Source organism: Manis pentadactyla, chromosome 1 (assembly GCF_030020395.1).
Source record: "Manis pentadactyla isolate mManPen7 chromosome 1, mManPen7.hap1, whole genome shotgun sequence".
NCBI lineage: Eukaryota > Metazoa > Chordata > Mammalia > Pholidota > Manidae > Manis > Manis pentadactyla.
Window position 1 is genome coordinate 175,753,993 of NC_080019.1, and position 15,918 is coordinate 175,769,910.

General features: G+C 41.4%; 1 protein-coding gene across 2 annotated transcripts in view; it reads right to left on the reverse strand.

Moving 5' to 3' along the window:
* The window catches only part of LRRC58 (leucine rich repeat containing 58), a 46,104-nt gene extending 40,535 nt beyond the window's left edge, over window positions 1-5,569 (reverse strand). The window contains exon 1 of one of the 2 annotated variants that reach the window (XM_057503043.1): window positions 4,927-5,569. In XM_057503043.1, coding sequence (XP_057359026.1) covers window positions 4,927-5,426 — 500 coding nt within the window. In that variant the 5' untranslated portion in view covers window positions 5,427-5,569. The remainder of the gene's footprint in view (window positions 1-4,926) is intronic. The other variant, XM_057503041.1, reaches the window with a different exon arrangement.
* Window positions 5,570-15,918: the final 10,349 nt, after the last annotated feature.

The window sequence follows — 15,918 nt, forward strand, 5'->3', positions numbered from 1 at the left end:
AAAGAAAATGAAGAAAGGAGCAGTGAGTGTGAAAACAAACATTATTCTTTCAATTTATTTAAGTTAGGAACCAAGAGAAACTAATGTCTGGTGATAAAGTTACTACTCAATGTCTTCTCGCAATGCTTTGGAGTGGGGTGGGGAGGTACACAGACAGGAAAGATGCCAAACCTTAGTAGTTACTGTGTTTTTGGCAGAGGAGGATCCTGTGGTCCAAAATATAACCAAGCCCACGATTTTTGAAATTACGTAATTCTCTTTTGTAACAGATGGGTATCATCAATCAGAATACACAACCAGCACTGAATTTACACCTTCAGGTTTATTTCTCACTTTGAAATAATTTCCCAAGTTCTAGAGACTTGAAGCCTTTAATGATTTGTGGGAATTAAATTTCTAAAACCTATCTACCCTTTCCAAACATTCTTTTGCAGGAGAAAGGAAACTATTGTTGAATTTAAAGCAAACCTGTAGTATTTAAAAGTTTCTTATGCTTATCAATATTGCACCTCTGTTAATCAGGCTTTAAACAAGTCTACTCTTTCAGTGTTGACAAAAATAGGGAACAGAAAAACCATTCACAGAATTTATTATACAAGAATTCTTCCTTTTCTTTCTGTTTATCATTAACAGAATCCTTAAGCTTGTTTCTTAAATGTACTTCATTTCTCCACTCCTTAGGGATACTTAAGTGGGTGCCTTTTCTCTAGTGAGGGTCAATGAGTCACTGAAAAAACACTGGGTGCCTTAATGTCAATCAACTTTACCCACAAGTGTAAGTAGAAAATATTTTGCTTCTCTACCTAAATAAAAATGATATTAAATATAACACAAATATACATTTGTCCTATGTTATGGATGGCTAAAGGGAGATGGAATTAAAGTGAGACAGATTTGTATACCAAGGGGCAGAAAACACAGAGACACAAAAAATAAGAACTATACATTTGTGAAAAACAAAGTCATTTTCTTCAAGTGGCATCCCATGCTGAATCGTTTTCAAATACTATCACTCACCATAGGCTAAGTATATTATATGTTCAAAAGTAGAAATTCAAATGGAAGAATCATCTCTTGGTACTCACCCCAAACTAAGGCAATAAAAGAAAGAAATCAGAAGGAAGAACCCAGAGAAGAACTCAGTATGTCACTCTAAATGGGAAAAAGGGTTTTATTAAACACTATCACATTATAGTCTATTTATCCTATTATCTGGTCCAGTCCCCATTTGTAAGGTATCAATCTGTTGCACAGTACCTTCAAAACATTACAGGGCATTAATATTTAGCTTTGTTTCTATCACAATACTATCTTCAATTTCTAAAACCACATCAAGCAGCTAGTGGAAGAGGGGTTATGAACAGAAAAAGGCAGGCATTACCCAAGAAGAAAAGATTGTGGGGAATGGTACCAACAAAACCCACCTATACTCAAGCCTATCTTCCAAATGCCTAGCACTCTGGATGCCAAGCAACCCTGCAACAGGTGCGTTTCATTGGTTTTCTTTCTTGTCTGTTGCCCACTAGGTGGTAAGTTATTAAGCCCTTCCCCAATTAATGTCTAAGCTGAGAGGAATAAAAGGTAAGAGTTCAGAAAAACAGGTAAAAATAAGAATTACATCTACTCTTTCAACATTACAAAAAGAAAAACAAGTTTGTCCGTATACTAAACAATTGCTATACCTATTTGTTGAAGAATACCTTATATTTTAATAGAAAGAATCTACATCTATAACCTCATGGTTCATACTGAGCCTTATTTACTCCGGGGGAATGAAGTTAATCATAAAAGCAAGATTCTCAGCATCCATTTATTTGTTATACTTCAAAATTATATTTCTGAAACCATTTTTAAAAATTTTGCCACTAGGGTATAGAAAACATACATAAAGACATCCTTAAGAGGTGTCTTCTAAATCTGAAGAGGTCAATTACACTAATTAAGCAAAGAGTTATTTATTTGTTATTCCTTCCTGGAATGATGAAGCATAGGGAGAGAGGGGACCTTCATTATATACTCTGTATTATTTTTAAAATTGCTGTTAAAGAGGATAGGTATTTTCCTAATCACGAAAACACCTGGTTTTAGAAGCAACACGGCATCATATACAATAGATGTCAGGGTCATCAATGAGATCTAGGGAGTCCCTGATATTCTAAGAGAAGATAGTTTGGTCCTTGAACAAGTAATATTTGATGAGCTTTTGAAGTCAGAGTAAGAACTAGCTAGGAGAAGGTTGGGTGGGATGAGTCTAGGTAGAAGGAGCAGCACATATGAAAGCCCAGAGGCAAGAGGTACTGAAGGCCAAAGTTTCTTGGGCAGGTACTTCAGGATTTAAGTGACTGAACCTCTACCTCTACATTTTCAAAGCTTTAACGCATTATTTTAGTACTGAGTAGTAATCAGCCTTTGAAGGTTTAACCACATGAATCTCAATGTCACTATCTGCCTCAAATAAGTCACTGATACTAAATCTCGGTTTCTTCATCTATTAAAAAAAAGGGGTGAATTAGGCCATTGACTAGGCTGTTTCTACTTCTAAGAGCAGATTTCTACATGACCTTTTGAGCCTACACTCAACCTGAGTTCTTATTTGAAGCATGACCTAAACCTTTATTGAGTCTTATCTTTCTGAAGCACACCACTTAAAAATGAAAACTCTGACCTAAAAAAATCCTAATACATGATTGGAGCCAAAGGCACAATGACCAAAAAACATAGTCATTTTTTGGCCCAGAAAAGCAGATCAACCAGGCAAACAGCCTTGACCAATCCTTCTGATCAAATACGCAAAGTAACAGAAATCAGAAGAATGAGGTTCTAGTCCTACTGTGTCACTGTGGGATATTCATGGGTTTGGAGTCATGGAACCCAGAGTCAAATCCAGTTCTATCACCCACTGACTTTGTGACCTTACGACTTAACCACTCAGAGCCTGTTTTTTCCTCTCACCTCAGAGTCATTGTGAGAATTAACAAACATATTCAGAGCCCTTACAACAGCCCACTGCATTTTAAGTATTCAATAAATAGGATTTTTGCCTACCTTTCTCCCCATGTAATGGATGAAATACTTCCTCTGGGTTTTTCTTAGTATACTGAGAAAATTCAAATAAGAAGGTTGGAATCTTATAGTTTCAAAATAAGAAGGAATCAAAGATGCCAATTTTACACCTAAATCTCTCTCCAACCCTTCTATTTCTTTCTATCTCACCTGGCATCATTCTGGTATAAGCTACAATCATCACTGACTCTACTAGAAAGGCCTCCTTCTAACCAGGCCTCAAAATCTCTTCTCATCTCTCCACCCTCTTCCCACTACCTTCTTGCGCAGCAACAAGACAGCTTAAAATTCCTGTGTACTTAGAATACAATCGAAAACCACCACCTTCATGATCTGACATGTCTGGGATCTGGTCCAAATATGCCACTGTTCTTCTTGGTCACTTCCTCACTACGCTCCACTGCAAAGTCCCTTCATTACCTCTTGCCTCTGGGCTTTCATATGTGCTGCTCCTTCTACCTAGACTCATTCCACCCAACCTTCTCCTAGCTAGTTCTTACTCTGCCTTCAAAAGCTCATCAAATATTATTTGTTCAAGGACCAAACTAAGTCTCCCTCCGCTCTTTTGTTTCAAGGCACTCCTATGTCTTCATAGAACTTATTACAGTTGTAATCAAATAATGAGGTTTACAGTTAATAGTTTAATGTTTCTTGTTAGTATATTAGTTCCATGGGGTCATGGCATGTTCATGATTGTATCCCCAGCACTTAGGACAGTGCTTGACACATGGTAGGTATTCAAGAAATATCTGTTGACGAGTAAATAAAAGGAACTCTTGTCCAAAAGCCTCATTCTGCTTATTAGGAAGCTGTAGCGAGGATATGTTAAATGGCTTGCCTAAGGTGAGACACCGTTCTTATTCTCAGATCAATGTTCTTTTCACTACACTTAATCTGATGTCCTTTCCAACTCTAACACTGCTATCTTAGAAAATTCAATAAAGGATATGAGACTATTTTACAGATGGAAGATACATTTTTCCCCCCATTTTTAACAATACACTGGCTCCTGCTCAATTTCTCACTCCCCTGCAGAGCACCTTAGAAGACTTTTGCTATCTTGCTTCTCTCCGCTTCCTCCCTCCATTTAATTCAACATACATTTTACTGAATAATCTAGTGGGTGGAACAGACCTGTAAACAGAAAGTATAATCAACAAAATAAATGCAGTGGCGGGATGAATGAGGTACAGAAGATTATTTAAGCAATAATTAATTGTCCGGGAAATAGTAAAGGAAAAAAACCAAAGAGATGACTCTCGGGATAGGTCCTGAAGGATGAACGTAAATTCAGCCAGGTGCAAACAACATTCCAGGCAAAAGGAACAGCACAGATGTACACAGGCATTTCATCCATCCAACACACATTTTGTGAGTGCTCATAAGGTGCTAATGAAGTTCATGGCTCGCTGAATTCCACAAATAATACTGTTGGTATAGCTACAGAGAAGAGAAAGCAGAAAATGTTCCTAGAGGAGACAAATCAGAATACGTTGTATGTCACGCTAAAAGGCATAAACTTTGATCTGTAGGCGTGGAAACCACCCAAAAACTTCGCAGGGAGGAGGTGATAACCGAGATTTACATTTGTTGTAATACCTACTCAGTTCGGATCATTCCCCCAGACCCAAGAAAGAATTGCATCTAAAATCTGCATTTGGCAAACGTAACATCCCAAACGCTGTCCCAAACTGGATCGTCGCTACCAACTCTAAGATGGCCGGGCAGTACTCACTGCCAAAGAGTTAGACAACCCGCAATAAGTCCTGTGGTAACTGAACGGCGCCAGGACCAGGCCCGGCACGCCGGGTCTCCCGGACAACGCCCCTGACCTCCCTCCTTGTCTGGCGGGGACTCGCTCACCTCTGCAAGTTCTCGATCTCGGCCGGGATGCTCTGTAGCTGGTTGCCGCCCAGACAGAGGGTCTGCAGGGCGCGCAGCTCCAGCAGCGAGGCGGGCACCTCCTGGAAGCAGTTCCCGCTGAGGTTGAGCATTTGGAGGCTGCGGCAGAGCGACGACTGGGCCAGGCCTTTAGGCAGCGCACCGGGCCCGCCAAGCCGGTTGTTCTTGGCCAGAAGCGTGCGCAGGCCCCGCAGCGCGAGCAGCTCCGGCCCGAGCTCAGTCAACGCGTTGCCGCTCACGTCCAACAGCTGCAGGTGCTGGAAGCCGTTGCCCAGCGCCCGCGGCAGCGACACCAGACGGTTGTGCGAGAGCAGTAGCCGTTGCAGCGCCTCCCGCGCGCCGCGCCGCTCCTCGCCCCAAGCCTCCAGCTCCAACTCCAGCGTCTCGTGGGACACGCTGAGGCGGGACAAATTCAGCTCGGCCTCCCCGCCCGTGGCTACCGCCGCTCCGGCCTCCTCCATCCTGGCCGCCGCAGGGCCGCTCCGGAGAGCGCCGCGCGCGAGCCGCAGGCGAAGAGCAACGCGGCGCCCCGGAACCTGAACCAACGTCCGCGTCGGAAGTGGCGAGGCCCGGAGCTCACCCCGCGCGTCCCCGCCGAGTCACGCGGCGCGAAGCGGCTGGTGCGCGCGCCGCTCGGGGGCGGGGCGGGGTTGCGCGGGGCGGGGCCTGAGAGTGGGCGGCTACCCGCTCGCCTTCTGAAGCCAGTCGGGTTTTGGCAGGTAGGCTTTAGAGTCCTTGGCTGCGGTCACCTGTCCCGAGAGACCAGCTCCGCCTTGGTAAACAGCCAGAGGACGGTTTGGCTATCTGCCCTTGAGGGACGCGCGTCAGGGTTCGCTACCCGTTTGGTTCCCAGTTTAGGCGTGGGGCCTCGCTGAATTTCGTGGAGATTTTTCTCCATTACAGCAAGCCCATGGGATTTAAAGTCCCGGGATTAAGCAAGCCGACTTCGAAGTGCCAAGACAACTGAAATAAAAACGAGAAGCCCTGGACCCTACCTCAGGCTCTGCGGTTTAATAGCTTGTATTCTTGGGCAAGGGATTGGCTTCAGTTGCTCCATCCATATAAAATATGAATAGTACTTGCCCTACGGGATTTTTTTTTAAACATGATAAAAGCGACGTTATCAGTTAAGGGCGTTTCGCGATTTGAGCTATACAAGCACTTACGTGGTTTTTGGTTTAAGTTGTAATGGCTTGCAATGAATTTGGGAGCCATGGAGGAGGTTCGTTAATGGGAGATGGCTCAAATTAAGTGATCCGTTTAAAACTCCAATTTAACTTGGAAAACCCTGGCTCTGGCTTTAATTTAGTAATTCTAAGTAATAGATTTTCCCCTGCCTAACTCAGTCTTTTCTGAAATTACTTTTTATAATTCTGAAAAGTCATGAATAGAAAGGACAAAAATATTTAGCATTTTAAACAACCATATGCATAAAAATGTAAGATTGTGCATAAGCAATGGCATTAAATTGCTTTCCTTCTAAAACAGAATAACAGGTTTTTCTTGCCAGTCATTTGTGTGAGAAACTTTATGCCTCTTACTGCCAAACTAATTTCTGGTTAATAGTGATAGGAGGATATACTTTTGTCAGTTTAAATGGGATAGAATGCTTTTAAAACCAGGAGAGTGTCCTGATTTTGAAACCTGTTTTGAAAAGGGCCTTTTAAAAAATAGACCTTGTTTTGGATCAAGATCACATTCTGGCCGGAACCCAAATATATGTAAACCGCAAATATTTAACTTGTGTTCTCTGTGCTGTACTGCCTTCCCTGTGACCTAACTATATTGTGACTGGGAAAGCTTCACTCCTTTGTGGAATATAAAAACAAAGCAAAACAGAAGGAACAAAACAGCACTAGACTCAGAGACACTGAGAAGTGATTAGTGGTTACCAAGAGGAAGGGGTAGGGATGGGTTGGGTGGAGGGGGAGGAAGTTAAAGGGGCACAATAATTTGCGATCACAATATGAGTTGGTCACGGAATGGTAGTACAGCATGGAGAATATTGTCAATGATTCTGTAACATCTTTCTATGTTGATAGATAGTAGCCGCACTAGAGGGGATGAAGATTTAACAATATAGGTAATGGTTGAATTACTGTGTTGTACATTTGAAACCAATATAAGATTGTATATCAATGATACTTTAATGAAAATAAAGTGCTTAGTGTAATAGCACAAAGTAATGTAAGTAGTGGCAATTATTAGTGGTAATAGTAATAGTAGTTACTGTTATAACTATTACTCTCTTCCACTTATTAGATCATGATCAGAGTAATGAGGTAATGAGAAACAAAGTTGAGAACCATCTTTACTCGTGATGACACACTTCCTGCATAAACTGGTTGTCTGCTCAGGGCCATGCTATGTTTTGGGGATTAAAATTGGAGAGGTTGGTCTTAATCTCTTTGCCTCTGAGTCTTGATTCCCAACTTTCTATCTCCATTCCCACCATCTCTGATTCAGGTAGCCTTTCTGAAGCACTGCTTTCATTGTTTCAGTCTCTCTCCCACTTCGTCTGACCTCTTGTCTTGTCATTAGTTAGCAGATGGAAGTCAGATACTTTGCCTGGCATTAAAGGTTTTGGGTTAGTTTCCATGCTTAGTGCCTCATAGTTTGGCTTGTCCAGTTTGCCCTGGGATGTTTTAAAGTTCTGCCATCTTCCTAAAAACTGTAGTCCAAGTCTCAAACAACCAGTTACTCTGTTTAAGGCAGCATAGAAGGCAGAGGGAACTGTAGTCTTTCAATCCATCATGAAGATCAGTCAACCTCTATTTCTAGGGGACTAGAGTAGACAATACTGCAACCAGTATTGTCAGTTAAGGTCTGCCATTTGGTTATCATTAGCAATGATAACCAACTATCCCATTGTGGGGTAGGTGCAAGGCTGGACCCAAAGGCCATGGAGTGGCGGGGCACAGACACCTACCATATATCATGTGACTGGCCATTTGCCTTTGGAAACACCTACTGATATGGAACTGCACTAAGGCCTCAGCCTCAGTATATTCTTGCTGTAGATTAAGATGCTTTCCTGAATATCTTTCTCCAAACCAGTCTTCTTTACTGAAGTTTGGGATCTCTTTATTTTGAAGATTCAAATAATGACATGACATTTTTGGATCTGGATGTCTTTGGCTAAGCATTTCTCATTGTTCCCATTGAATTTACTCCATTTAGGGTTTTTTTCTCCCACCTGGTGAAATGTTTTCTTTGGTGATTGTTTTGAGAATTTGAGTGCCTATGTATCTTTTTAATTTTATCCACTTGTTCAGCCTACGTTCCATAATTGGGTTGTTTTACCTTTTCATAGATAGATAGTCATAACAACAACTATAAAAAAGCTAAAATACCTTTAGTCCCCAATTTATTCATTTGCAAATACTCATTGAGCACCTCTTGTGTTTAAGAAATTGAAAATGTGGAGATAACATTGGAGATGTGGAGATAACAAAAATAATGACTAATGTTCACTAATTGTTATTATAAGGGATGACACTGTCTGGGCTTTATAGTCATTATTTCATTTAATCCTTATCTTCATTTTATAAGGTAGGTATTTTTTTTATTAAGGTATCATTGATATAAACTCTTATGAAGGTTTCACATGAAAAACAATGTAGTTACTACATTCACCCATATAGTCGAGTCCCTCCATACTCCATTAAAGTCACTGTCCATCAGTGTAAGATGCTACAGCGTCACTACTTGCCTTCTCTGTGCTACACTGTCTTCCCCATGACCCCCCACCCACACACCATGTGTACTAATTATAATACCCCTCAATCCTCTTCCCCCTCCCTCCCCACCCACCCTCCCCACCCCTGCCCCTTGGTAACCACTAGTCCCTTCTTGGAGTCTGTGAGTCTGCTGCTGTTTTGTTCCTTCAGTTTTGCTTTGTCATCGTTATACTCCACAAATGAGGGAAATCATTTGGTACCTGTCTTTATCTGCCTGGCTTATTTCACTGAGCATAATACCCTCTAACTCCATCCATGTTGTTGCAAATGGTAGGATTTGTTTGTTTCTTATGGCTGGATAGTATTCCATTGTGTATATGTACCACTTCTTTATGCATTCATCTGTTGAAGGACACTTAGGTTGCTTCCATATCTTGGCTATTGTAAATAGTGCTGTAGTAAACATAGGGGTGCATATGTCTTTTTAAATCTGAGAACTTGTTTTCTTTGGGTAAATTCCTAGGAGTGGAATTCCCGGGTCAAATGGTATTTCTATTTTTAGTTTTTTGAGGAACCTCCATATTGCTTTCCACAATGGTTGAACTAATTTACATTCCCCAAAAGGTAGGTATTATTATTCCCATCTTACTGACAAGAAAACTGATGTGTGGGAAAATTAAGTAACTTGTCAAGTTACACAGTCAGGGCCACAGATGGGGCTGGATACCAAATTAGTGTAATACAACTCCAAAGTTCATGATTTTGTCCAAATACTATCACTGCCTTCAAGAGACTTATAGTAACAGAGATTAAACATGAACCCATAAAAAAAATCCAATTTAAAGTAGGTGGAGGACCTGAGAGACATTTCTCCAAAGAAGATACACAAATAGCCAGCAAGTACATGAAAAGATGCTCAATATTACTAGCAAATACAATTAAAACCACAGAGATACCCCTCACATCTACTAGGATGGCTAAACCTAAAAGGTAGATAGTGAGTGTGGTGGGGATGTAGAGCAGCTGGACCCCTCCTACACTGCTGGTGGGGATGTGACATGCTACAGTCACTTTGGAAAACAGTCTGGTAGTTCCTCAAAAGGTTAAAAAATAGAATTACCATATGACCCAGCAATTCCACATCTAGATATAAATCCAAGAGAACTGAAAACATGTCCACACAGCTTGAATGCAAATGTTCACAGCAGCATTATTCATCATAACCCCAAATTGAAAGACCACATAGTGTATGATTCCATTTATATGAATGTCCAAAACAGGCAAATCTATAGAAACAAAACAGATTTGTGGTTGCCAGGGGCTAGAGGAAGTGGGAGTGAGGAGGGGGCACAGACTTCCTTTTTGGGGTGATAAAGATGTCCTAAAATTGATTGGGTTGATGGTTATTGTAACACTGGGGGGAAAATATTTTTCCAACCTGGGGCAAAAATACCTTTGAAACCAACCAAAGTCAGTCAAAGGGAGAAATAAAGTGGGAGAAACCCATTTGTTGCTTACAAGCAGTTGTCCATTTCTGCTCACCCACGTCTCTTGCAGCCCAGCTGCAAAAAGGGACCCCACCCAACCTCTGCAGTCCAGATATGCCCTCACTCCCCCTTGCAATCACCTACTGACATGAAGATGGCCTACTCTCCACCCCTTGGAAACACCTACTGATATGGAACTGCACTAAGGTCAGGCGAGAGATTCTGGAAATACTGCAATTTTACCCACAGTTATACAACTCTATGAATTTACTAAAGACATTTGAATTATATACTTTTCATAGATGAGTTGTATGATATGTGGATTTTATCTCGATAAAACTGTTATAAACCCAAAGTCACCAAAATATAAAGTAGCGGTTGGTAACTACCATATAGAAGCATAACCAAATACTATGAACATTCAGAGGGAAGAGACCACTTCAGGCTGTTGCAGCTAGGAAAATGTTCATTGGATAGTAGGCTTTAGGTAGAGATGGGATGAGGCATGTGAAATTGGAGGAAAGGAAAAAGAAGAAGGTATTTCTTGAGAAGGAATGGCAAAAACAAGAAGAATAGTATAGCTGTGGGTAAAATTGTAATATTTCCAGAATGTCTTGCCTGGCTTTAGTGCATCTGCATCCTCAGGGGTGGAGAGAAGTATGGCTTTAGTGCATCTGTAGGCATTCTTCAGGGGTGGAGAGAAGTTCACCTCCATATCAGTGGGTAATTGCCTGGGCAACAGAAGGCTTATCTGAACTTGAGATGTGAGGGGAGGTGCTTGTTTTGCTTCTGCTGGATCAGGAAAGAGAGATGGCCCGGACTGCAGTTTGTAAGCAATAAACGGGTTTTAAACTTTATTTCTCCCTTTGACTGATTTCAGTTTTAGAGGTATTTTGCCCCAGTAGTCGACAGGATCTCTGATCCCAAAATCTGTCAAAATGGGTGCAACCCTTGGCAGGCCTGTCCCTAGAGATGATGAGGAGAAGTAGCGCTCGCACCAAGGGATGTGTGTCTGCACTCATGTGGTTATGGAGATGCCACCACTGCTGCTGGCTGTGCTGACCCAGGCCCTTAGCCTGAGCCAAAGGCTGCTGCTGCTGCCGCCGCTGCTGTTCCTGCTGCTGGCTGGAGTCTCATCACAACTATGGAAAGGAGCAGAGGTCTGGTATACCTTGATAGAGAAACAACTGGCTGCTGTATACCACACCTTGCTGGCTACAGAGCCCATCATAGAACAGCTCCAACCAAGGTAATAACCAACTATCCCATTGTGGGGTAAGTGCAAGACTGGACCCAAAGGCCATGGAGTGGCGGGGCACAGACACCGGCCATATATCATGTGACTGGCCATTTGCCTTTGGCATCCCCAGGGAATGATGAAACAGACACACTGGCTCAGGTGTGTTGGCTAGAAGGAAAGCCTGCCTCTAATGTGGCCCAATGGCTACATCAGTGTTTGTTGCACATGGGGCAAAAGACAATGTGGGCTGAAGTCCATCGGTGGGGCTTGCCACTGACCTTTGAAGAAGTCAGCCAAGCCTGGAAGGAGTGCCTGATCAGCAAACCACCAAGAGGGGTCTAGAGCATCTCTTTGCAGCCTATGGCTTGCCACCAGTGATTGAGAGTGATCAAGGCACCCACTTTATTGGACATGCATTGCAAAGATGGGTACAGCAATTAGAAATAAAGTGGAAATTAGATACTGTTAAATGGATGTGGCCCTGGACATTTTGACACATGGGCCAGTAATGGCTGGCTCTTCTGGCACCTTAGGGAAAATACCGGGAAGCTGGCCGCCTGTGTATTCCTGGAGTAACAGCAGAGTGGGCCCCAAAGATCATGGTTATTTTCTTCTACAATCATTGTGTCCTGGATGCATCCCCTGGCTGCAACTGCTGCATGATGGCTGAAATGGTGAGCTTTGGACTTAATCTGAGTAGGACTTTGAACCTAGCTGAATCCTCTGGCTTGAGGATTATCATGATTTTATTGCTGTTGCTATTGTATGTCATTAATCTGGTCACAATGCTTCAGTTTTCTTGCACAGGGACCATTGCAGAAGAGGGGGAATGAGTAAATTGTAAGGTGAGATTTCTGGAGGGGTGGCCTGTGGGTGCCTGTGGGTAAAATTGTAATATTTTGAGAATATCTCACCTGGATTTAGTGCATTTGCATCCTCAGGGGTGGAGAGAAGTATGGCTTTAGTGCATCTGCATATCAACAGGCATTCTTCAGGGGTGGAGAGAAGTTCACCTCCATATCAGTGGGTAATTGCCTGGGCAACAGAAGGTTTATCTGAACCTGAGAGGTGAGGGGGAGTGCTGGTTTTGCTTCTGCTGGATCAAGAAAGAGAGATGGCCTGGACTGCAATTTGTAAGCAATAAACGGGCTTTAAACTTTATTTCTCCCTTTGACTGATTTTGGTTTTAGAGGTATTTTGCCCCAGGATTTCCTCTCCCTGGACTTACAATAGCATATGTCTGGGAAATGGAAAAGGACCTGGTTTGGCTGGTGTGCTTGGTGCTGGTGGTAACAATAGCCAAGTATTGCCACACTTTGAGGAATAATAGGAGAAAATATTTAAAATTGTCATTTTGCCTCCCAAATCTAAAGTGTGCTGTTACAATATGGTGTAAAGAAGGAGTAAAGCTCAAAATGGTAAGTTGGTCTAGATCATGGTTGGGGGGGTATGAATACCAGATGAGGAGTTATCTCTGATTCTTTCCTTACTGGAAGCTCTAAATCCCATTTCCTTATAAGCTCATACAGACATTCACGAAATGAATGCCAGGCTTGAGGTAGTGTGTTGCAAGTGGCACCTGTAAAAAGGAGCCCTATATCCGAGTACCAAGTATTCTTCACATTCTCAATACTGTGGCAGCATCGGAATGGTTCTCCTCTGCCTCATAGTAGGAATCAAATGTATGTCATGCCCAAGCCCCATAATATGATTTAGAGGAGTGATATGAACTGATCACAATGATTTCATTCCATTATATTCTATTCTGCAGTTATTTTATTGAGCATACTGTGTAAGTCTAGGCTAGATGTTGTAGGAGCTTAAAAAAAGGACATCCCTCAACAGTTCATGTTCATAGATGTAGCTTTAAGTTTATTTTGGAACTTCATAGCTGTTTCCTCAGTCACTAGAGGTGATTAGAGGAACTGAGAGATTCTGAAGATCCCAATTCTTGCACAGTCAGATGGGGTGAGGGATTAGGGTGAAGCTGCCTCGGGCACCCGTCCCCCACGGGAGGTCTCCTGTTCTTGTCTTTATCTTATTTGCCCTGTTTTAAGAAGTCTATTTCCCAGGAGATGTGTTTCTTCACATGCTTGTCTATAGCTTACCTGGGCAGTGTGATGAGTGCAAAGCAACCCGGTTCAGACCCAGACCTAGTATTCCATATGCTGTGGGGTTTGGGGAGGGAAAGGCATCTTAAGAAAGAGCTGCCACCACTGAATTTGAACTTAAAGGTCAACTGAGAAGGGTTTTGAACAGGAAACACAAACCATACTTACCCTGAGAGGAAGAGAATAGAGAATAAATCTCATTTGCTCTCCTTCCTGTAACCTTACTCTCTGTACATTATGTCTGTAAGGCCTGTCTGTCCATTTCTTTATTTTTCCAGTTTAAAAGTATTTACTGTAATGTATATATAAAAGGTCACCATAGACAATTCAGAGATATGTAATGAAAACAACTAAAATCACGCATAGTATCATCCAGAAGTAACAACTGCTAACATACTGGTGTATTTCCTTCCTTTCTGCATGCACATATTTTTTCCCACGAAGTGAAAATTATAAACTTTAAGTTTTGTATTTTGATTTTTTCATTAAATATTGTATGGTGAGCATTTAATTATTCTTCAAAAATGTGATTTTAAAAAGGCACAGAGTGCTTCCCCCATATTAGACATTATGGTGTTCTTTTAGTTCCATTCTTCCGCCATTATACCTTGCAAACACTTTTTAAGCCAACAACAGCTGTTAGAAATATTAAGTCTCATGAAGCTCTTGGCTGAGCTTTTGCTACAACTTGGTAATAACTGCATCGTTGAGCTTTTCCCTCGGGACAGCCACACACTGTCCCTTCTAAGATGTGTTGACTCCACCCACTTGCTTCTCACCTGACTGATCAGATAGACCAGCTGTGACACAGGTAAGCTCTTTCAATAAAGACACTATTTATTTAGGAGAAATTGTTGGTCATGATTGTGAACTGGAGAGCAAATGATGGATAATGTGACTGAAGGGTTTAGGTATCTGCTCCAACTGTATCTGATCCTTCACTTAATGTCTCTTAAGTAGAACTCCTTCATAAACTTCTCATAGTCTTTCTACAAACAAGAGGTAAAAAGGGCAAAAGCCCTGGAGGGAATACCTGAGTGCACTGCTGGAATTTTCTCTTTTGACCTAGTTGATAGTCATTTTTAGTGGTGCATAAATTTTTTTCTTTTTCCTGTTATATAGTGAGTGAAAATTTGTAAGACTGTTACACCAAATTCAATTTAATTCAGTTAGTGCAATAAGCACTTATTGGGTAACTACAACATACGAACACGATGATGGACATATGAGAGACAAAGAGGACATCACCCTGCCTGTATGGACCTTACTGGCTAGTATGGGTGATGTGATATGCATACAATAACTATAAAACAAAGCAGAGCAGGTTATAAGAATATTTTTCATGATGAAGAAATGCTTATAAAACAGTGTCATGACAAAAATTAATCTGGACAGGAAACCATATATGCAAATTGAGTACTTTTAAAAAATACACATATAAAAGACTGAAAGAGCATACTCCAAAATGGTAATAGTGGTTGTCTAGGGGATGGACTTAAAAATGATTAATATTCTTCTTTATTCTTTTCTATTTTTTCAAAAACCTTTTTATAAGGAATCTGTTTTACCATTACATCATTAAAAATAAGCTTCATTAAATGAGTGAGAGCACTATATAAAAGTACCAGATACAGTGGAAGTACAGAGGAGCAAGGATATCTGACTGGGGTAGGGGAATCAGGAAGGCTTTAGGATTTATGTCTCTCGGAATGACGAAAAATATTTCAATCTTGGAAATAGATAACGAGATCTTATTGAGTTGAAAAGATATGTAGCCCTATAACTTTTGTTCTCTATAACATTGGACACAGTCTCTCTCTCTCTCTCTCTCTCAACCATCCATAGCTCTAGTAGCTGCTAGCTGGCATATTACCTTTTACATTTTATATTATTTTGATATGTCAACATTTTTTTACTGTATACACCACAGAGAGATACCTTCTAAATCCATAGTTGTTGTCAATCACTAGTCATATTCCTAGTTGGAGTATATAGACTTGGCAAAGAATCTTTCTTCTTTTCCCACTGATCCTAGAAATGCTGGTCGTTGGCTGGCAAGGGCTTCTCCCTTATCCTTTTGTTCTTCTCAAGACTTCTGTATTTAAAAAAACCACAGAGCACATATTCTCTAGGGTCTCTAATAGGTCTCTAGGAAAGAGACTGACTAATGGTCCACAAGCATCTGCTTCACAGCCCATGAGCTTCCTACCCTCACGGTGGATCCACAGCATATGACAAAACTGCACAACGTGCAACATGAGAGTATTGGTTCTGTGTGACCCTTGATGAATTATTTACCCTCTCTGTGCCTTAGTTTCCCTACTTATAAGATGGAGATAATAAGAGTACCTACTTCATAGGCTTAGTTTGAAGACTACATTTGGCATTTGTAAGCATCCAATACATAGTTGCTATTATTATGATGTATCGTAGAC